The sequence below is a fragment of the Branchiostoma floridae genome, chromosome 9 (assembly GCF_000003815.2).
Source record: "Branchiostoma floridae strain S238N-H82 chromosome 9, Bfl_VNyyK, whole genome shotgun sequence".
Lineage (NCBI taxonomy): Eukaryota > Metazoa > Chordata > Leptocardii > Amphioxiformes > Branchiostomatidae > Branchiostoma > Branchiostoma floridae.
In genome coordinates, this window is record NC_049987.1 from 84,847 (window position 1) to 109,211 (window position 24,365).

The 24,365-nt window shown below is 40.2% G+C and overlaps 1 protein-coding gene across 1 annotated transcript in view; it reads left to right on the top strand.

The window, feature by feature from the left end:
* The window catches only part of LOC118423134 (furin-like protease kpc-1), a gene marked incomplete in the record, with an annotated part of 57,751 nt that overhangs the window by 15,453 nt on the left and 17,933 nt on the right, over nucleotides 1–24,365 (top strand). Inside the window, 4 exon segments of the mRNA XM_035831139.1 lie at nucleotides 6,016–6,104; nucleotides 9,540–9,712; nucleotides 10,180–10,309; nucleotides 13,569–13,705. Of these exon segments, the coding sequence (XP_035687032.1) occupies nucleotides 6,016–6,104; nucleotides 9,540–9,712; nucleotides 10,180–10,309; nucleotides 13,569–13,705 (529 nt within the window).

Genomic DNA, 24,365 nt, shown 5'->3' on the forward strand with positions numbered 1-24,365 from the left:
AAGATGTGGAAAAGATGTTGATTATGCTCCCCATAAGAAAACATACAGTTGTATGTGACTGTATTGTTTTTGTGCTGGTGTTTTTTCTTCTTTCTTTCTACTCCTTCTTCTGTCATTTTGGGGAATGCCTCAGGGATGAGCCCACATTAAGGCATGCCATTGTATACAGTATTTAAATAGCATCCCCAATTATTGAGCTGTCTGTATTGCCATGGCCTCACCAATATTAAGCCATATGTCAGTGTCCGCTCTCCGAAAGGCCTGTGGAAACCTGGGAATCATACCCTCCTCATCGACCCCTCCTTACAGGGCGCAGTTTCTCAACTTAAATGATAACGTTAAGATAGCAGTTCTTAACTCTCCTGGCATGAAGGAAAATCAAGGAAATAAGTTAAGAACTTACAGAAAATTTAAGCATTCGTATGAAAGAGAAAAATATCTGGATATAGCAAATTTTAGATATCGCCAAGCCATAACCAAACTAAGGATCAGCGATCATCCAGTGGTAATTGAAGCTGGTAGATATAACCGAACTCCCCCTGATAATAGATTATGTATATTTTGCGATGAGAGTTTCATGTATGTAGAAAACGAAGTACACTTTGTCCTAGAGTGTTCACTATACAAAGATCTGCGAAATGCATTCGCTAATGATACACATATAGATAAAAAATATGCGCACCTAACGAAGGAAGATCTGTTCAAATACCTTATGTCATCATCTAACTACGATATACTGGAAAAACTCTGTAAGCTCGTCCACGCATGTTTTAAGAAGAGAGAAGAGGCATGTAAACTGCAGTATATGTATAGTTTTCCGATTACTTTCTATGTACCAAACTGAATGCATTTAGCCCCAATGGGGCATGAACATGCAATAAACTTCATTATCACATAGCCAGGGGACGTGGGCCAATCAGAAGGCCCCATTTCATGCAGGTTATGACGCCGTAACAGCCGTGCATTAAATTTTTGATTATCGCACGTGTGCATCAAAAACTTTTGAAAGTTTAAACCAATCAGAAGGACAGACAAACAGGACGCTGGCCAATCAGAATGAGATATCCAGGAATCGTCCATCTGCCAAGATAGGGGAATAAGTAAAGGCATGGCAGGGGGGGTGGCTCCCTCTATTAACATCGGTAGTGCTTGTTTCTTTGTTCAAAGAAAACATTTACCGTCTTAAAACAACATTGAATTACCTATAATATTTACGACAACAAAATCTATTTCAAGTCATGTCCAATTTAAACTGCAAATGGAAAATAAAATTATTTGCACCCCCGCCCAAGTTCAGACGACAATAACACCACGGTCTGCCATTGAGTAGCGGTCATGGCGCTGGAGGACCAAAATGCTACCTTTCTTCGGAGAAGTCGTGTCTGGGTTCGTAGTGAACGAGATTCTCAAGACCTGAGAAGCACAGGGATCCCGCAATGCCTCAGGAAAGCCGGCAGAGATTTAGCGTCTGATACGAACGAACTCGACAAACTGGAGAATGGGCGAGTGGAGAAATACGGAGCGTGCAACAGTTTGTACCATAATGAATCGAATTTGTTCTTATTTCAAGCCTTGGAACAGAAATACATTTCACGTACAAGTTTTATGTTGTTCAAATTCACTGTTCAAATTTATGTACTGAATAAAAGATGTATGTTTATAAAGGAATTTGTCGCTCCTACTTAAAGGGGGATTCCACTCATGAAACGGGTATTTTTCCCATATATATTACACTCTTCGGAATACAAATGCACCCTACTTTTGACTAAATCACCACGACTGACTTTTCGACCAAACACTGTTCTAAACCTATGAACCCCCATACGGGACCGCTTCCAATTCTCGGCTTTCACCTGACGTCACGGGTTTTCCAAATATGGGCATCCGCACAGATCAAAACACGAAGCAGACGACAAAGTGTCATGGCGGGCTGAGGCGGCCGTGGCTCAGACTAGTTCGACCCAGACGACATTATGCCGTACGCATATGAGCCTAAACGTGATTCTGGAGAGTCGGAGAGTAGCAATGAGAACAATCAGCCTGTAGAAGCCTTTGCTGGGACCGCCACGCAACCAGGGGCGGCATGGGACGGCCGGGATTACGAGACGGAGGGTTGCATGCATGCTAGCGCCAAGAAGCATATGGTGCAGGTGCGATGACTACAACTGCAGCCTACAGTGCGTGAGTGTATGTGTTGCCACGACCCTCGTGAGCTGACAGATTCCGTGGACCACAGCAACCCCGATCGCAGCGGTATGGGTCAAGCTACACGAGGAATTCCATCCCGTCTCATGAGGTCTGCACTGCAGTACTGAAAACTGCACTTATATATGACCATGCTAAAATAAAACAATCTTGATAACACAGTGTTACACAGTTTCCACATTATTTGCACTATAACAGGTGCATTCAACCAAATGCAGACATATATCTACCTCACCTGTATGAATTTATCTACCTACATGTGTATTCATGCTTTATACAACAGGCCAAATAGAAACCTTGAACATATTAAGTATCCTTACTTTCATATTCCTTTGAACTAGATATACAGCAAGAAAGACATGTATATTGTATCAATATACAATTACATTTCTGTGTGATTTTGAAAAACAGGCAGAGATGAATTTGGTGGACACACATATATTGTTGTAAAACAGCATTTGTTTCAGACATATGTAGGCAGGATATTTATGAATAAAATGATCCACTGGATATACAATGGGAACTTGTCCTTATTAACATAATAGATATAGCCTGCCATATGACATCAGTATATCAGGATCTACTTGGATTTAACCTGAAGTATATGGGCTACTGCCAACATGTTCAAGTTGGATGTTCATTAATTGAATTAATATTTATATTTTCACATTTCTTGTGTCTAAGAGAAATAGCAGCAGTAGTTTTGAAACGTTCAAAACAGAAACTACATGTAGTTTTGTCATATAAAGCATGTATGCTACAAAAAACATAACAAAAATGAGAAAAACATGACCATGAAAACAGTAGAGTTCCAAACGAGACTTGTTTACTAGCCTGTAAATTGTAGTTTTATTGTCTGGCCTGGAAAGTCAGGCTTTTGGAGCACCTAGCCACCACAAAACTCCTGACGCCTGTGTATGACAGCCTCCAACACCTTTCTTTTTGAAAGTGTAGTCCTGATTCTTCTCACAGATGTTTTTGACCACATAGTCTCCTTGCCTCTTACTGTAGTCCAACTGCTGCCTTAGGTCAACTGCAAAGAACATATTCTGAAGTCAACAATGTTCTTGTGATTAAGATATTCATTGATGACAAAATAATACTAGGCCACATTTGCATCTATGTCAAACTCCATCCCCCTTTCCATGCAAAAACTGACTCTTCCATGTCAACCTTTTGCTGAAATCGACCATACATGAACTATTAGTATGATCTTAGTATTACAACATCACCCAACCCCAAGATGGCTTTTCTGAATATAACATCCATCAAGCATGTAAGCAAGCAAGAATGGCTTCTGGGCTGCCTACAAAAGAATATATCACTTATACCAGGGAGCATTGTGCACATTTCTGCACCCAATGTATATTAGTACTGTATTGACTATAATTCTTAAATCGGATATTTGAAAGGTTTTGAATATAGATTTACACTAGCTACTATACAGTATAGTAGCCACATATTCTTTTACATGCCAAAACAGAGAACATTTCTAATATTAATTTCAGAGTCACTCCCAGGAAAGAAGCAATTATAAGCTTGTCATGATAATGATTAGATTTTGCATGCACTACAAAATTTGTTAGTGCAATAAATATTTTGGTTTGACTTTGAGGTATACCAGTGCCTAGTCGATTAGCCCAAATCATACACTTCTGTCAATCTTTTTTACCATTCTAACAAGTAATCTTACCAAACATATCATGTCCCTTGACAAATCCAGTGTTGTCATTTTAAGAAATAAATATACATACATGTAAGTAGGCACATGAGGACACTTTAGCTAAAGACACACACTAGTAATGAAAGTAAAAATTAATTACCTTTTGACTTGGACTTTTCCTAGACCACGTCCTTCTCTTTTCTATCAAACAAAAACAGAAGTGGCAGTTATGCACCAGTTCATGCATATCTCTAAAGACATGGAACTCTATGACATTTTTGCATCCTATGGATTTCTGCAAATCCTGCACTTCCGGTGGTGTCTGCTATCTTAGCCAACCTTGGGAACAATTTCTTGTAAATTGTACGACTACAGGCAGTCGAGTGACTACCAGGCATTTAGGAATGTACACAAAAAGTTTGAAGAACGTAGTTTTAGAGGGATACAGAGATGTTAGCACTTGAATACAATGTAAAAGTTTGGTAATCGTATGTCAACAAAAATGGCGTGGCGGCGAACACTTCTGAATGCAAGGCCGATTTTAGGCCCAATTTCTCGTAAACGGTATAACTACAAATTTAACGAAAGCAGTCGAGTTACTATCAAACAGTTAGGAATGTACACAAAAAGTTTGAAGACCTTAGCTTTTCAGGATGCAGAGATATTATCACTGTAGTAAATACTAGGTCATCACATGTCAACAAAAAATGGCGTCGCTAGCCGAAAACACTCTGAATGCAAGGTCAATTTCAGGCCCGATATCTCGTAAACGGTATAACTACAAATTTAACGAAAGCAGACGAGTTACTATCAAACAGTTAGGAATGCACACAAAACGTTTGAAGACCTTAGCTTTCCGGGATGCAGAGATTTTAGCACTGTAGTGAGAGCTAAAAGTAGTCGCTTGTCGCCATACACTTGCATGTGACGTATGTCAAAACAAACAATGGATAGCCTCAATACCAGACTGACTACGCTGGTTTCATAGGAGAATAATTTGCCTAAGGCAGGGGTTTGCTACCAGAGAGGTTGGTCGGCCACGGAGGGGAAATGTGAATCTAATCTTGGACTGACTCCCTTGGCCAATTCCCGATTTTTTTTCCCGAATTGTACGATCCACGCACCCCCGTAGCAAGGCCTGGTGGAGGCTAAAAATGGCGCCGCTAACAGTAAACACGCTACTTTCATGGTCAGTTTCAGGCCCAATTTCTCGGTACGCTGAGTGAGTGAGAGCAAACCGAAAACGGTAAAATTACTATCGGACATTTGGGAAGGTACACAAAAAGTCTGAAGCTCAGCGAACCTCGGAATACAGAAATTTGGCCACTTTTTACGGACCATTCTGCTATCTAAAATGGCTATCTACATATTGGCAGATCGCTATAGAATGGCCCACAAATAATGATTGGAACGCGTTGGCCTACCAGTTCTGATAGAGGTTGTGCACACATATTCAGTCTAGCCATAAAAGCAATCCTGAGCATCATAATATCGAAATTTTGCCAGTACCAACCTTTTCACCAGTAAGAGTCCTTGGCGGCTTCTTCGATTCAGCCCTTCGTAAACACAACATGCGCATTGAATTCTGGGATTGGTTGTAAGGGACCACCGGGGAATTCAAGAAGTCGATCGCTATAATGTACGCCCTGCGTTCAGGCTTCAACTCATGGTAGATTTGACAAAACAAACTTTATTCAAGCATAACAATTTATTCTCTGATGAATTATGATGCCCGCTTTTGGAGTGGAATGCCCCTTTAACCGGAAACTCTACTCTACTCTACTCTTAAATGGGTCAGTGTGGGTAAGCTATATGATAATAGGGTTAATGACCCACCTGTTCCTCGGTATGTATGGTGTCATAACGCCTGGTCCTTTGCTATAACCACCTCATAAAACCACCTCGGTGGTTATATAGCAAAGGACCAGGCGTTATGACACCACTATACACCTCGGGGCGGGTCATTAACCCTTAATTGTCATTGTCATATAGAAGATTAACACCAGATCAGTAGACTAGAATCTAAATAGTGGGTTCACAACAACGACAACTCAACTGTGGAGTGCGTGTGGCATATGATGCTAAAATTGAAGATGAGGAGATCTTGTTCATTGTACAATCTGAATGGTCAGCTCTGTTCTTTTCAGCCATGGGACAAAGTGTGCTGGAGAAGTTGCCATGGAGGCGGACAATGGGAACTGTGGAGTGGGTGTGGCATATGATGCTAAAATTGGAGGTGAGGTGGATATGTAACAGTGGGGTTAATGCGCCACCAACTGACCAGTCCAACTGGTCTGGACCTAACTTTAGCCTAGTGGTTTGATTCCCAGTGAGGGAGCCACTGAAACACAGGCCTGTAGAACAGTCTCGTGGGTCCTGGGATTCAAACTGGACCCACCAGCTCAGAAAGCCAATGCAGTATTAAACCACTGGGCTAAAGGGTCTGGACCAGTTTAGACTGCCCAGTTAATGGTACTTGAACCCCACTGTTTCAACTGTACCAGACCTGTATTTCAGTCATGGAGCTCCTGAGTTGTATTAAATGTGATTAGTCCACAACAGTCTATTATTGGATGACAAAAAGGTCTATCACAGTGATACATGTACCAGTTTCTAGTTTGTTGTAAGGCCACATGTACAGGAAGTAAATTGTATGAATGACATCAGCACACTCATTAATTTTCCTGGTTTTAAAGGAAAAATTTTTTTTTTGTCATGAGATGGTGAATATGATGAAAGTACCAAAATGGGAAATTTTATCATGTTGTAACCTTGACTGTACTTGTAAAAGTGTAAGACTAAGTTAGGAACATGCATCCTCCTACGCAGGGACATCCAATGGCGAAACCACTTGTCTTGATGTACCCTGCTTTCTCAACTGTCACTCTTAGTTATTATGGGTGTCGCCACTAACCAGCTGTCAGCCAATTAAAAAAAAAGGCCTTTCAGTTTTCAAAAGGGACCTTGCATATATAACGATAAGCTCATTAATATTTATAAGCAGGGCGGTCAGGACCTAAGGGTGACGTTTCAGAAAGCAGGGTACATCGAGACAGGCGGTTTCGCCATTGGATGTCCCTGCATAGGAGGATGGGAACATGTAGCCATTACCGAACTTGTAGAAGCAATACTACTAGCTTCCTAGCTAAAGTGGCATCAATGACTGAGCCCATTCACACTAGAAAAAACAAAGTGAACTTAAAACATCAAATCTGATTAAAATTTTATTGCCTAAGTCATTTACACATATTTTTGTACATTCAGATTAAGCCCAAACTTGGAACTGTGACCATCCCTAGGCGATACGGCATGCGTTCAAAATGTGTTCAAGAATAGAAGAGAAACAAAACTACACACATCATTTTCTTGTGCAATATCTGATTCACCAAAATGAACCTGTCAGTTTTCTGCCACGTTGCTGAATTTAAAAGAACGTTCTGGCAAATCTTGGGCGTCCACATGTAGTTAATCATAGCAGTAAGATGATTTATGAGGGCCTCAATGGGAGGGGGGGTCCCGACAACGCTCTACGCTAAATTCTGGTCGCCGGCTACGTATTACGCTGAATTCAGGAAGCCTCTCTACGCTCTACGCTAAATTCGAAAGCTTCACACACATTATGCAGAACTCATCACCGAGCGACTGAGCGTTTGTGTCAAAGATGGTATTTATGATACATAGAAGTGACAATAGTTGAGCTAAAAGTATTAACCTACGGCAGAGGCGGCGGCAGCAAATTTCTAACACAGGGGTGCAATATTGCTGCCCAAATGTTTATCATCTTGAGCGCCGATTTTGAAATCTTGACCCTCTGAAACATTATTTGCTGCATTTGAGGGGCAACTTTTTCTCGCAGACTAGGCAATACTTAATGCCGCCAAAACAGTTACTCAATTAAATGTAAGCAACTGGATATGATTTTGCTGGAGCAACTGTTTTTGGCAAATCTTATTACCAGGACGTCTAACCTTCATAGACGAATCTATAATGCAATTTCTACAGTTTACGTTTTTGAGGGCGACGCCCCCACCATATTTTCACTATGTCGCCGTGAGCGCAGATGGTGCGGGGCGTCGCAAAGGAGTTCCACGGAGATTTTGAAAACCCTCTGAAACGCAATTTCCTGCATTTTGAAGGGACTTAGGGCAAAAGTTAGGGCAGGTTTGATTCCGCTATACGCACAATTCATCCATTACGTTTTTTGGTAAATTCCGGGGAGGTACAACGCATTACATAGAATTAAAAGAGTCAATTACGCTCTACGCAAAATGCAATGATTACGCTCTACGTTGAATTAAGCGATCCATCTACGCTCTACGTAGAATTAAAACGGCTGATTACACTCTACACAAAAGGGCATTAGGGCCCCCATTTATGCAAACAAACTCGCCTTTAAACTTCTTTTCTAATCAAATGTACATTTCTGACATATTGTGGGTATAATTGAGGGCTGTACTTAGGCCACACCGATTTAATTTCTTGGTTCACGGATTCGCTCGCTCCTATTTTTTGGGAAAAAAAATAAAAATAAAAATTACAACTCATCAAATTTTCACCATTAATGAAACCATTCACCAACTTTCTGGTGTAGCAAATTGACCTTTATATTATAAGCTCCTTAAAGTGTGGGTACAGGTGCTGTTACTGTACAAAAATAGTGTTTTTGTACTTTTTTCAAGCTGAAAACTTTTTTTCTTTATGTTTTGGATTAGCCGTTACCTTTACCCCAACCATTTTACAATTTTTATTTTCATTTTTATTTCGCCCTTTCGCTCCATATTTTTTATGAAAAAATCCGTGAACCAAGAAATTAAATTGGTGTGGCCTTATGCTGAAAAATATATGTCTGTTTTGCTTAGGTGCAAAATAATGAAGATTCTGTTGAGACATGCTTCAGACTGTTTTTCTCGTTGAATGTTTGCCTTTTTAGTGGTGTGGGTACTTTAAATCCAACAACAGAAAAGAAACACATTATTTTCATGGTCAATATTACCAGTTTTCTACCCCACTGTGCAAATCTTGCAGCATCCATATGTGATTTTTGCAAAGAAAGTCGCCCTTAGACATTTTTCTGACCTGTTGATTGTGTATGTCAGACATGATGTGGGTATAATTGTACGTCTAATGTCTGCTGTACCAGTATGTATGATGTCAAAACCCAGAAACAAACCAGAATTCTATCCACTTCGCATTCTCACTCACAATTCTGGTCAATCGGATTGCACATCTATCCACCGGATCGTAGTACCTTGCAGACTGAGGTGGATAGTGAATTAATCCGATAGGAGAAAATCAATCAGATTGCGAGCATTCATACTGCAAAAATTGATTTGGATTGGGCCATTTTGATTAGATTCTATGTTTAACTCAAGTTTGGCAAATTATATCAGTCTACCACTGGCACTAGTGTCACTTTGTGCATCTCTGGAATACAGAAATAGAAATAAATTGTTGGCTGTGATGATACCATTGTTTTGTCACTTCAATGATTATTGTTGTTATTGTTGCGTCTATTGTTATTATTGAATCTTCAAAATTGTGATAATTATGTATCAACTCAATTGTTTGTTTACCCTGTTTGTTTACTCTGCAGAGGATATCATTCATAAAACTAACTTGCTGTGTGGCCAGCAAATATTTATAAAATACGTGTAACTTTGTTTTAACCAAGGGATCCGACTGATTACTGGCCCTGTGAGCGATGCCCAGGAAGCGGCCTCCCTCAGTCACAAGCGGGACCACATTGACGTCTACTCCTGCTGCTGGGGGCCGTCAGACGACGGCAAGACTGTGCAGAAACCAGGGGAACTGGTCACCAGGATACTTGAGGACTCTACAGCCAATGTAAGTCATTGCCATTGTTACCTTTGCCTGGAACATTATGTGTTAGGCGTCTTAGCATGCAGTGATGGCAGCACAGGGAGGTGACCACCCCCCAACATAGATCCCCCCCAAAAAAGTCAAGCTGAAATCCCTGAAAATGCAGGAGATGAAGACAAAATACACTTCCTCCTGCTTGAATTGTTTAAAAGTCAAAGATTTCCTCTCCTACCTTACATGTATATGTTTGCTTGATATACCCTGTTCATCTTACAACCCTATTTGATTTTCAACAACAGCATATTCTTTCTTTTTTGTCTTCTTCCTCTTCTGTCACATTTGGTGACGCCTCAGGGGTGAGCCTGTTTTTGCAGTAATGGGACACCAGTAGTATTGTATGCTAATTGACAAAAGGCAAATAATGGAAACGTCCTGCACTTTCTCAAAAAGTTGCCTTTCTAGTTCAACTTTCAATCCTCTCCTATGAACAGGGCAGGAACAAGAGAGGTAATGTGTACGTCTGGGCCTCAGGAAACGGTGGCAGTAATGATGACGACTGTGGGGCAGATGGATATGTCTCCAGTATCTATACCATCGCTGTTGGAGCTATCAGTGTTGATGGTATGTGGAACAGTAAATATGGTATATTACTGCACTGCTCACTCTCACTTACATGTACTCATCCTCGCCGCATATCAGACTTTGGTGAGGCGGGCCATCATTGTTCTCCACACTGCACTACTTATTGAATATCTAAGGCCACAACAATTTGATTTCTTGATTGACAAAAGAAAGTGAAGTTAGCCTCTGTTGCAGTCTTCAAACGGAGCTGGTTTTTATGGGGGGGGGGGTTGAGACAAGGCAAAACTCCATTCCATTGAAAGGAATGATAAATGTACCGTCCAAAATAAGAGTTCGTACCGGGTGGATTTAAAGGCTGAAAAAATAAATGTAACGTCATCAGTTGTCGTTTATTGTACAAGAGATGAACGTAATTGAATGAAATCGTGCCTCATGGCAAATTTTTTTTTCAAATTCTGAAAAAATAGGAGCAGCAAATCCGTGAACCAAGGAATAGAAATGCTGTGACCTTGTAGTGTATGTTGGTGAATGGAGCTTTCATTGGTGCAGGTTTTTTTTCCATTAGTTGACTGGCATGCAATACATAAATTTGGGTTTTTGGAAAAACTTGTCAAGTCTGAAAAGAGGGTTTGCATTGTGTAACATCCATTGGCATAACACCGCCAGTAATACATTTTGTACTTATACCAGTAATACTTATACCGACAAATGACATAAACGATAAATTTTCTGAGATCCACTTGTGCAGCAACAGTAATTTCCGAGTTATTCACACTTCAGACACCCAAGTGCTCAACACATTTTCAAATAGGTTCCGATATCGATGCACTAAAAGACAACAAGGTCAAAACTTTTCAGTCTCATAACGGCACTGGCGAGCGCGTCATGGGAAGAACCTACCATCATGTTCCTCGCCAGTTTAGCCTGTAATAATCGCAGGTGCTCACAGCTCAAGACAATAATTGATTTAACAGCAAAGTAAACTTTCTGTTGGTGACCTGCAACTTGTGTCAAAGTGTGATCTATTGTCAAGAAAGTTTGTATAATCACTGTATATATTATCTGCAAAATAGAACGTCGCCGTTTATATTCCCAATTGCAAGGTGGTTCAGTCTCCCAAGGCCATAGAGCTAAAGCATGGCCTGCTTGATTTTGCAACATGAAACTCGATCTCAGAGAAACCAAAGGCTTGAAAGGGCATCTATGTTTTCTAAAAGGAACGGGAAACTTTCATATTCATATGCATCACACTATATGCATGCATACAAGATATCTATAACATCATTTCCATAAAAGAAATAACAGTCAATAGTATGATAGAAATCTTTTATTGTTCGATCCCAAGCCCTAAGTCTTTGCACCCCTTCGTGGCAACTGGAGACTCCACGACGATACCAAATTTTGCATGGATGGAATATGTTACTAAGTAACAAATCTTCACTCAAGAAGATCAAATATTTATTATATGATAAATGATATGGGAAATTGTCTTTATTCTTATGATACGTACAGCTGCAATTCTTCCATAATTGGATCGAACATTGCCATCGCCTATCGTCACAAGAGAGCGCTCCGAGAATCCTTCCAAACGGCATAATAGACGCACCATTTCAACAGTTTGGCCCTCAGAGGGTGGGGGTGGTGGGCGATCAGCGAGGTTTTTCACCTTTTCCCGATTTTGTAAAAACATTCGTTACCCTTACAAAGCCACCATTTTGTGGACCGAGACAAACGCCAGCAGTATAGTTTTGCATCATACCCATAGCTCACGGTTGTGACGGGCCAAAGTCAAATGAAAATTCCTGATTGTATACGTCTGTTTTGTCAATTTTTTTTTTACCCCCTGCAGCTAAAGTTTGCATTTTGCACAATTTAAAACTAACAGGAAAGAAACGACAACAATGGATGTATGACAAGTTAAATAACGCCAAGAAAATTGTGCCAAGTTTCTTCCTGGCGGTATTACTCCCCCCCTGCCGAGCACACGCCCGTTCTTGGTGCATTTCCGTGGTGTGTTACAATTGCGATATATCGTTTTCAGCGAAACAAGGGAGACAAAAAAGATAAACAACATAAGTGGCAAAGGTAAGCTATAATATCGACATGTAACTGGGAAAAAAGATGCGCTGATCATAGGACAAATTAGCATCGCTTGAGAAATTGCAGTAAACCTGGCGGTATTATGCCAATGGATGTTATATCAAATTGTTTTTATACAACAACATTTTTTTAGAATCTTTTTGCACAGAAACAACGACTTATAGAGTGACACAATGGCATACAAAACTTAATAAACATTATCCATCATTGTTATTGCTGTGCATATCAGATTTAAAAAACGTAAAACACGTACCTCCAAATTTTTGCTATCTGCCTACTACAATTTGTACGTCTTGATCACAGAAATGGTCTAGTCTCTCGAGATTACGTGTCACTGATTGAGATTTTATTCTATTACCTAATACTCATATGTGACTGATGAACCTCTTCAACAATATCTGAATTTAACTTTGCATTGCCAGGAACACCCCATGCAAACCCTTTTTTCAGACTGGACAGCATTTTCTGCTCAATTCCCCTGTCTGTATAGGACAGGTTTTCCAAAAACCCAACTTAAGCAGCAATCGTCTAACATTGTACAGTAACACACTGGTGGTGGGTCTAACTGCTTGTTTCCTGTCAGGGTTGTCATCTTACTATATGGAGGCTTGCTCTCCTATCATGGCAGTAGTCCCCACTGGTGGAATGCACTCTAACCCTGCTGACGTGGAGAAAATGCTTCGTTCTGGCATGGTGTATGAACAAGATATTGTGAGTTAACTGTTTTTTGTTTGCTGACAGAGAACTCAAATTCAATGGTTCAAAAGCATTAACCATGAATGGATTTAAATATATGCCAAATTTATGGCAAGTGCGGCCCAAAATTCTAAGACACAATGTTGAGAACTGTTGAATTTGAGGATGACTGACTCAGCCATTCAAAGTATGATGGAGATGGAACAGAGCATCAACATACTATTTGGAAGTCCCAAATCTGATGCAAAAATTTATAGATTATTATGAAATAGTCACTGTATCATAACATATACACAGAGGATACATTTGTATTTTTAAATTTATGAAAGATAATGTTCCATTTCATTCACTAACTTGGAGAACATATCCTGCAAAATCAGTACATAAAGATATTTCCATGAAATTCATAAAGAAATACCTGTTGTACCGGTATGCACTGTCTTGTCTCCACAGACCTACAGATATAATTGACTCTGACTTGGTACATGTACCTGTTGTCTAGGCCTGTCATCCTACTACAGTGAGTCATGTTCCCCCACTATGGCCGTGGTACCGACTGGGGGAGAGCACAGGCTCGATAGTTTTAATGGCGACTTGGCAGAAATGGTCCGGCGTGGGGAAGTTTACGAGCGCAATGTTGTGAGTTTTGCCTTTCGTTGCCTGTTGTGGGATGGAGGTGAAGAAGATAATGAGGAAGGGTTTTGTTATGATAAACAGCACTCTGTATTGATAAAACTTTTGATAAAGCCATGCTCTTTGATACCTTCTATAGCCTTTTTTTCACTGGCTTTAATTACAACATTTGTGTTTTTTTGTTGTTGATCAGCATATAGTTGAAGACGCTACATGATGCATGGATTGAGTGGTTCAAAGGAATTATTAGATTTTGGGACCTTACCAGCTTTGCTGTGTACTGTAGCAAAATTTTCAGTTTTTCTCTTGTGTTCTGGACATGCTTTGGTCAGGATGTTCGCGGTAAATAGTCTTGTGCTCAGGAAGAAATTACATGAATTCAGGCCCCCTAGCAGCCTTTTTTGAAACTGAAGAGGTATTTTTGTGGTGGGTGATTGGCAAAAAATGGTGGTGATGATGATGATGATTTGTTGTGTAACAATTGCATAGGTGACAATATATAGCAATGTACAGGTTACAAAACAAAAAGATGCAAAAGATATGTCTGCTTAAAAATCAGTTCAGTTCAGTTCAGTGATAGTCATTAATTTTGGTTAGATACTGGAGAGCATAAGACTGGTGGTTTCTGTGCTAACTCTTACACCCACATAATTGTTTTCATCAATATGTATACGAGTTTTTTATGGTTGACGTACAAAATGTACATGTATGCTTGCAGCAACACTTGGTAACCACCTTTTTCACCAATGGCCATAATCAGGGACTGGGAGATGATGATGAACCAAGATTTTAGAGTGAGGTCTTGGTCACTCTGCTTTAAATTTCTATCAACAATGTTTTGTTATTTTGTCTTTAGGCCACACCAAATTTATTTGTTGCTTCTCGGATTTTTTCAGAAAAAGAGTTTGGCTGGCAGGTCGAAAAAAAATTAAAACTAGAAAGGCAACATTTTCGCGAAAATGCAGTAAGTCTTTCCCGTTGCCTTTTGTCAATCTATTCACACACAATAGTCAAGAATTTCCGCATGTTACGAAGCATTCCTTCCCGATTCATACACGCTGTGAATTTTTGTCAATCCTGGCATAAATGTTACTCAAAACTACATGACTATAACGTTAAATGAAACTGTTCCTTAGAAGTTGATGTTTCAATATATCTGAATCTTAGATCGCTAGTTTTACAAATTGTTTGATTTTTCACTGTCGGAACGGAAAAGTTCGCCATTACGAGACGACCCCTCCTTCCCTATACTGTATGCACCAGCTAAATTCGTCAACCCCGTGCTGGTTTTTGTCAAAAGTAGATACATGAAACTGTTGCTTAGAATGTATGTTTTGATATATCCAAATGCAAGAATGCTAACTGTACAAATTGTAAGAACATTTTACGATTAAAACTATCTTTCCGGGAAGGCATAATTATAATGTTTCAGCCTACGTTACAGTAACGTTCATAGGCTTGGTGGCTCGCAGTCACAGGAACGGGGACCGGACTGTGAAGGCCGCCACAGACCAAAAACATACTCCACTGTTCAATTGTTGTACATTCTAAATTCTGAATATTTACAGTTAATTATATATTTTTATAATGTATCGTATGCTATATAAGATATGAAGGCAAACATGGTAAAATTGATAAAAAGCGTACATTCACTAAATGAACCACAACCAGAGTGGGGACAGCAAACATTCTATGTTTTACCTCATCGACCGGAAACGCATGAAAAACCCTCTGGGGAAAGACTTTTAAAAATTTTTTAAAGGTCTGGGGTGAAGATATTTTGTTTAACCCCAACCCCCACCCCCACCCCAAGAAAAACAGCCTGAAGAGTTTAATGTCACATTTTATGCTTTGAATCCCTTCCTTTGAATTGATATTAATGTTCTGAATAAAGGACATTTTTTTATTATGTGTATGTGGCTCTGATCAAGAATGGGTTCTAAGTGTGTGAGCAAAACATGTATTATTTTTCCTCACTGAAGGACTTATTTTGAAAATGAAAAAAAAGATGGACAGGCGAATCCGAGAAGCAATAAATAAAATTGGTGTGGCCCTATCCTTCTTGGATATTAGACAAATAAGGAAAAGCAGGATAGGAGTAAACAAGGCTGTGTAATGATCAGAGAGACTGCAGTATCTCGCATTCTGCCAGAGGTCTCCTTTGTGTCGTAATCAGCAATCAGGCTGCTGAGGGGATGTTGTACAATCATGTACATGTATTAATTATTCGTCAACATATCAAGTGCCTTGCATCAGCAGTGACATCACACAGAGCCTCCAAAGCACCACCTAATCACTGCTAGTTTAACATGGTGTGTCTGACGCATCTGTACCCAAAGCCTCTTTTTTCTTTACCTTAAATGCATTTTAAGTAGTAATTCTCCACCCACCCCAGTTTTCCAAAGTCGCTCTTTTCAAAACTAGCAATCACTTGTATATGTTCAGCATCAATTTTACCTCAGAGAATGACAGATTTATGTAATTTGCTAATAAGGGTATTTGTCTCAATTTTTTAACGAGGTTTGAAGCTCCCACTGAGTGAATTGCTGCTGTTGAGTGGCAAACCAATTTGTTTGCCCAATCCCTGTTTTCCCTGGGTCACTGGCAACGAAAATCCCTGCCTGGCGGGTTCCTGCCCCTAATTTTCTCCCAATAATGGCTAAACCTAGCGAAAAGACAGTTTTCTGGAGGTTTCAATCATGACGGTGGCCTTTAGAAATGAGGTTGTGGCGAGGTGTAGGGAGGTGTAGGGAGGTGGGAGGCCCAGCGTTCTGTCGGACATGACAGTCTCGTTACCCATGATGGATCACTCCAGAGAGCCTGGACAGGGAGCGCCAGATTTTCTGGGAACCACTGCTTGTAATTTACTTTAAATCCCTCTTAGTGCTATCAGAGATTTGGGGGTCAGGACTGAGGCTGACATCTGTGGAACAGTAAGCCACTAGCAGACCTGTGCAGGCTGTAGAATCCTCCGTCGCTGCTTACAATGCAATCACCAACTCTATACAACAAATTTGAACCTCATCTGTGGGTGCTGAATGCCCTTTAATTTCATACAGATTATTTCCATATGTATGGAGTAGTCATTTCCAAGACTGTGATCCCTGGTTGGTGTGACCCAAGGTGAATTAATACCTCACCCCTTATAATCCTAAGGTTTGTTTGAGTACAGACAGAAAATGGAAGTAAGCATGCAAGGGAGAAAACTTTACCACAAATTCAAATAAAGTTTTACAATAAAAAAATTTATGGAGCTTACCTTGAAAATCAGTGCTGGAATTGACTTTGTGCCCGTAGTGTAGATTTAAACCTCCAACTGTCACTAGTGCTTTGTGATGTTTTCTGTCATTGGTCGGGTGGATTGGATGATTTTCCTTTAATTCAATCAATAGTAATTTGGGCCATGGATTACTGTTTGAACAAGGAATGATCTGTGCTCTCTATTAAAGGGGCATTCCACTCCACACGGGAGTGTTGTTTTCCGATAGATATTAATTTTAGGAAGTAATAAATGCATACTACTTCACATTTTACGATAAAGTACCCAGTTGCTCCACGTGCTTCAAAAGCATTCAGTCTTCTACGAAACTCCCCAAGTACCCTCTAATTGAATTAATCCTATGGCTGAATTTAAGCAAAACTTTTAGGTAAGGTTACGAAACTAATTTCAGGATCGCTAAGAAATCTCGTCTTGTAATGTGTTCTTTGCTATCTTATGAGCAGTTTACCTTCTCGGTGTGCTTAGCGATCCTTATTTATTACGAAAATATGCACGATAAACAAAGTGTCTATGCTGCATGGGTTTAGTGAGTGTCATATTGTTTTACAAAACAAACATTGCGCAACTCATCCCAAGGTAAATTCCACAAAATTCGGCTGATTATGTATTCATTGACACATTATCTATTGGAAAACACCACCCCCTTTAAAATAAGATCACACACAGTGAGCTGTTCATAACGATTTGGCAAATAAGTACTCCTTTGATAGGAACATGTAGGCTAGAATGACCCACCAAAACAATGCAGGTTTACAAAATTCTATTGATAAGAAGTACTCCTCAAGCATATATACTATGATGCCAGGTTTTAATATGCTGACTTGCTTTTTAAGTTTCGACTAGCTATATCATTTTTTAACAAGTGTAATAAACAAATCAAGCATGACAGTGTATGTTTACTTTGTATGTAGATGTAAAAGTGCAATGTACTTCCTCCCAAGACTCCAGATTAATTTTACATGTTCACTTTTGGTGTATAGCACTAATTTAGCAGCTACTTGAAGAAAACATTATAGAAACATAATTCACGCTTCTAGATCTACCACTTATCCCAGAGGAATTGCCCCAGGCTCTTGTACAAATGTATCAAATGAGGAGGAAATGGTTTTGCATGTGCCAGAAGAAAACATGCCATAAGTTCATTTTTTTTTTCTTCTTTTTTTCGGAACTTCCTGTTTTGATATCTCAAGTTCTGGACATACTGTGGTCATAATATTTGAGCGGTAGATAGCTCTTGGGACTGAGAGTAAGTGGCATAGGTGTGGGCCCCCTAGCGGCTTGTTTTGGAACTGCAGGGACCGGTTAATTGTTAGACTTTGAATGATGATAATCAAGAAAGGGTAAATGGATCGTCATGGTTTTTGTTATATAGATAGCTTAAGTGATGCATCATATAGTTGAATCTTAAATGCCAGTTTGAGTCAAATCTGCATAATCAATGAGGACATTGTCTAAACCTGCTCTGTTGCATTATAGGACTATTGCAACATGTGGCATTTGTAAATGAGAAAGAGAAGAATCAATATTGATAGATAAATATTTTGCAAACATTAAGGCCTAACTTGTGAAGACATCAATGAGAAAGTGCTATAATCCAATTGTCGTAAACGATGGCAATTCCTTACTTGAGGCATTTGAAAGTTTTATACAGGTTATACAAGTTTCATAAATCATTATATGTTCATAATGAGGACCTCATTTGCATACAATATCAGAAAATGCGCTGTGTAGTTGTAGAAGGTCAGTTGGATAACGTAGATTTGGCCATGAGTAAAGTTGCCAACTTGATAAAACTAATGCCACACTAGTATCACTTTTACTACAAAAATGCAATTCTTGAATTAAGGGTTAATGACCTGCCCCGAGGTGTATATGGTGTGATAAACGCCATAAGTTCATTCTATAAGATGTTTGGGATGGTTTTGTTGAAGGTTTTGTTGATGCCTTCAAGCAATTTGATCCTCCAAAGGTGTTTTTTTTCTTCATTAGGCCACAGCAAGTCAAATTTATGGATGACATCCTTTGCAGTCTCCAAATCTAATGCATGCGGGCCAAAGAACAATGTGGGCCAAAAAACACAAGATGCCTACAGTGTACATTTTCAAATTTGGGTACCATAAGCCTTGTAATATTAGTCCTTTTCCTGTATCAATAATACTTCAGACTTTACCAGCTTTATGACTCCTCTGGTTCTAGACAAACATAGAAGTCATGATGAGGATGTAAGGGTCAATGGGCCAGATGCAGACATGTTGGAAGAATCATAGAAAGGGTCTGCCTAAATACCACAAACGACCACAAACAACCACAAACAACTCTAATATGCAGTGTATATGGGGCAATGACCTTGTGTGACGCTCTGGAGACATTCTTTATACATTTATGAATTAAAAATGTGTCCTACGTATTCACCAGTTACATGTATTTCGAGTTAGTCCGGATTGGAGATTTCTTAGCCACCATGTTGGATCGAGCTTGCTTGCATTTGAGGCTGAAAAACACCTAGTATACAAGTTTTATAAGTTGACAATGATAGAATTGCGGTATGCTATTATCTAGGAACCAACAGTTTCCATAGTTTTATCGCCCTGTCGTCTATGGCGCCGTGGAAGGTATCAAGAACTTCCCCATGCAGACTCCTAGCACGGGCAATCCAACATGGCGGCCAAGAATTGCTTTGTTCTTGAAACCGTCGATTGGCGATTTTTATCAGGGAATACGACGGGAAAGGAAAATATGCCGGGAGAGGAATATATACCGGGGTACTTGTACCAGCACGTTTCTTTTGCATGTCGTCCGCTCGTAATGTTTACCATATCGACGATATATTCTCTGTAATTTGGATCATTTGGGTTTCGTTTCGTTCTTTTTGTTCATTCGATGTTCATATTCGATGTTTGGGACTGTCAATATCATCAGTTATAACTGACGCGGCGGAAATTACAGACGGTGATTGAACAAATGTTCGTTCGTGGTGTAACGACAACAGCTGACATCGTGGACCAACCAACTGTTTCTGGTATTCCTGACAAATTTGGTTCTACTTTGAGTATCATAATTATCACATATCTATGGTAAATTTATGGCAGCATCTGATGCCTTGGTCCAATGGAGAAATGTAACAGTATGGTTGTTGATAAATAATAAACACAATGTCACACACCACTGAAAACAACACAACTGACATACAATAACTACGTCACAAAGTGTGTTACCTACGGTCATTTGTTGTTGTTGTTAGAAAAATAGAATTCGAACAATTGAATGTTGGTAGCGACGAATCACTGTGATCTCCGGTCCCTGCATATTGGCTGCTAGTACCGCAGAATATGTGGCCTGTACCAAGCTGTCCCACAATTATCATACACATAAGAAATAAAACTTGACAAAACATTTAATACCACTATGAGTATGGGTCTTCAGATGTTTCAGTCACACTGTTTGTCAAGTAGAAAACAGGCCAGAGAAAAGCACAAACAGGGCCGAGGCTGTTTTCCATGGAGTGTTCCATGAAGGTGGCAGATGCAGAGCAAACACTCCAAAGATTTGTTACACTCTAACATATGATTCAGACGTGAGTCTATTTTGTACAGTCAAATTTATAGAGGTATGTCGAAGATATCTCCTAAACAGAATTTTGCATGTAGAAAACATTACACACCCTGTTACTAATAGGTTGTGTTTCGGCAATCAGTGAATGTCTACATGCCATTGGGTGTATTCTGATTTTTTTCCACAGATTCTTCACCTGATTTTCTTAGGAGAAAAAGGTTCTTATACCATCTTTTACGTGTACATTTCATGTTTAAGTTGGATAGCCATAAATCGTTGAGCTAAACAAAGCTTCCACCTTACTCAGAAATAGAGCTGGTCAGCCTCACAGCAGGGTGAGACCATTAGTACACTGTACTGCCACCACGTTGTCAGCAGAAACACACACCTCCTGCCCATTAGGGACCTTGGCTGGCTATAAATCAAAGGTACGGAATTGGCTCTAGCACTGCTCATCTGGCCTACACTAATTGACCTTGTCTAACCTTTGACCCATGGCAACCCCTCGCTGAGATTTCTTCCCACCACTGGGTAGCGACAGGCACTTTTATCATGGCCCATCTGAGGTGCCCGCCACTTCTATCATTCCTGACTTGAAGGGAGAAATTGCCATTTCTTGTACCAAGTAGTCCCTGTACGTGCTTTGCCGGTCGTTTGGACCGCCACTCGTTAAATTGGCCATGAGGGGGGATTTGTAATGAGCACGGTACATTGAGCAGTGTTGCCCCCTTGCATCGGGGAAGGATAAACAAGACGATAGATCTTCCTTACCTTTTAACAGTTCCCATGTGGTAGGACCAGCCCCAGATCAACCGGGCTGGGGCAAGTAGAAATTGGAAAGCCCCCCAATTTATTATGGTTGTTAGCGATCTGATCTGCTTCCTTCTGCAATTTTCACATGATTTAGGCTGTCAGTTTCTCCAACTATTTCAATTCCCCATATTGCCACTGGTATAAGATATGGAGGCAGTTTTATCCTGTAGGGATCAGTGTAGGTTGGCACGGTTCCAACTCACCACCTGATTGGGAATCAATTGGCCAATGGATTGGAAAAGACTTGATGGATACAGCCAGGCTGGCAAACCTGCCCTAATAGTTTTTATTAGCTGAAACGACTTGTTCCTCTGAAATTATATGATCATCTAGTGTTCTAATCAAGCACAGTGTGCACATTTGTGTCATCAGTGGGGCTAGCTGCTATAGGCTGTCACACACATCTATCCTGCTCCAACCAATCCTTAGGCATCCTTCAGCCAGGATCAGCCAATTTCCGCTGCAACAAATTTGTTAGATTTCAGTGATCTAGTGGGAGTTTTTTTTACCCCACATTTAATTGTTGCTCCCTGAGTAAGCATTCTGCAGTCATAACGGGAGGTGCCCCAACACGGTACGTTTTTTCTTGCGCTCAAACTCATGGCGCTCCATCGCTAGTTGCCTGAGAGTGGTCAAATTTTGATGACTGAATTTTTTACTCATAGATTTGAACAACATACTTGAATAAGAAATGCATTCATGTGGTTCATGAACCTTTCGCGCTGCGTGTTACAAGCGGCAAACACTGAGAGACAATTTCGTGTATGTAACCTTCCAATTTTGTGCTACGCGGGACAGTGTGCCTAACTCGGTACGCTTTTTTTTATATTTTGCTCTCTTCAGAAGTAAGTGGTAAATCTAAGTACACAGAAAAAAATTAATAGTATGATATTTTAGCTTTCTTTTGACAGTAAAATCGTGACTGTATGTACTTCTTGTCTCACATGAGGAAGGCTGTACCTAGAACAATCCAGCTGATGTTTTACGGGCAACGGGCTGAATGCACTGATTGTGAATGCCCGACTAAAAAAACCATTTTGAAAAAACGACACCGCCAACATCAACAAAACTCTGTCTGATTATATGAAAATATCATCTACATCTCTCTGTCAAGTCTTATTTTCATAGACAGCACGAATCATTTGTTACAGTCAAATAAATCTTTGGAGCGTTCTCTAGTCTGCCACCTTCACGGCCACACTCCCTTGGGAGTACAATGGTGGCAATGTTTATGTCGCTTCCTTTTGGTTAATTTTCTACTCAACAAACATTTGAAGACCCATATTCATAGTGTTTTATGGAGCTTTATTTATGTGTATCATGGCAGTTGTGTGACTGCTTGGATGAGTTCGTATAGTTAGCAACACGAGCCGCCAATACGCAGAGGCCGGTGACCGCAGTGATTCAGCACTGTCAACATTACTGTTAGAATTCTGCTCTAAAAAAACATGAAGTAAATAATTTATGTTAAAGTATACTTGGAATGCAAATTAAAGCTGTGTGCATGGACTTGGTTTATTTACCTTTGTAATCAGCATAGTCAGTGGCAACAAACACGGTGTACTTATGGATAATAAGATCAGCAAAAAATCCGTACCGTCTTACGACGGGGACCGTCTTAGGGCAGCCCCCGTTACCTGCCTGAGCATGGGACCAGTAAGAAAACATCAGCATTGTTCATGACCTCTTTGCATTACCTGTGTCCAAGTTCACTGCTGTAATGAATTAACCCGTGACTGCTTAGGGGTAAAATAGGGTAGGGGATGATTATTGATACTGGTGCTGCTCTGCTACCCATTGAACCTTGCTGGGGTACCACCCAGTATAAATCCATTCCTTCCCAAACTGTCAATTGAACCCGACAACCCCTATTTCAATATTTTGACACTGGTGGCAGCTTGAAGGATTCCGGGCGGGTAGGTCTGTTCCAACACATACCGGTCCACTGCCTCCTTTCCCCTCTGTTATCCTATGACATTTTAATAGCACCCTGCCCTCTCCACCCCTTGTCCCGTGCTGCCATTTTCCCAGAGATTGCTCTCCATTTGGATGGGACAGAATGACCCCTGTCAGAGGCTCGGGAGTATCATTCAGTGAATTTTCCATCCCATGGCAATGACTAATAAAGGAGACCAATTTCTGTCACTTCTCCTTGAGCCCGACAATGGGTGTTCTATCAGCGAGGGCACGCCTTTCTGAGAGGAGCACGGGTCAATCCGATAGACAAGAGCTGAGGGTGTCATCTCGATTTACTTGCAATTCTTCGGATATTGAAAGTGATTTATGACACATTAATGTTGGATTGATTGGAGGATGAGATTGGCTCTATGTAGGGGAAAGGCCATGTTTCCCAGAAGAACATGGATAACTCAAGGTAGAGCTCCAGGAGTATCTATCCTTTAAATTTGTAAAGTACGGTAGAAGCAAAGACAATGGTTCTTTGTGTCTCATGGATATTTACCCTGCATGCCAGTCTCCTTCAGTCTTGCTCATGTGGCCAGCTCTCGTCCGCTGGAAAGGTGCAGACAGGAACAAAAATTGAAAACAAAAGTCAGGACAGCAGACATTTTATATATATATATATATATACTTAAGTTCCACGAAACACATACCTTTGCCAAATAATCAAGGCTTGTTATGGATAGTGTCTTTATTTGGGACTCTAAGGTCTCACTCAGCTTGTTGAGTTATGCTGATGACATACATACAAAATATAATGTACACAACCACACTGCAGCCACTCCACCAATTCACAAACGAAAACATACAATAAACATTTTGGAGATGGTAAAAATTCCTTTCATTTACCAAGTTGAACGTATTATTACAGTTTGTTCTCATTAATCAATCAAATGACGTAGTTATTTGCATAATTGATATTTATCGATATAATCTTCTCTTTCTCAGTGACAGATGACACATCAGGGCTCGAAATGCTACCTGCATATGCGCGTTAGTGCAGGTAAAATTGGAGCTGTGCAGGTATTTTTGGTGTCTACCTGCACCTAACCTGCACTGGTC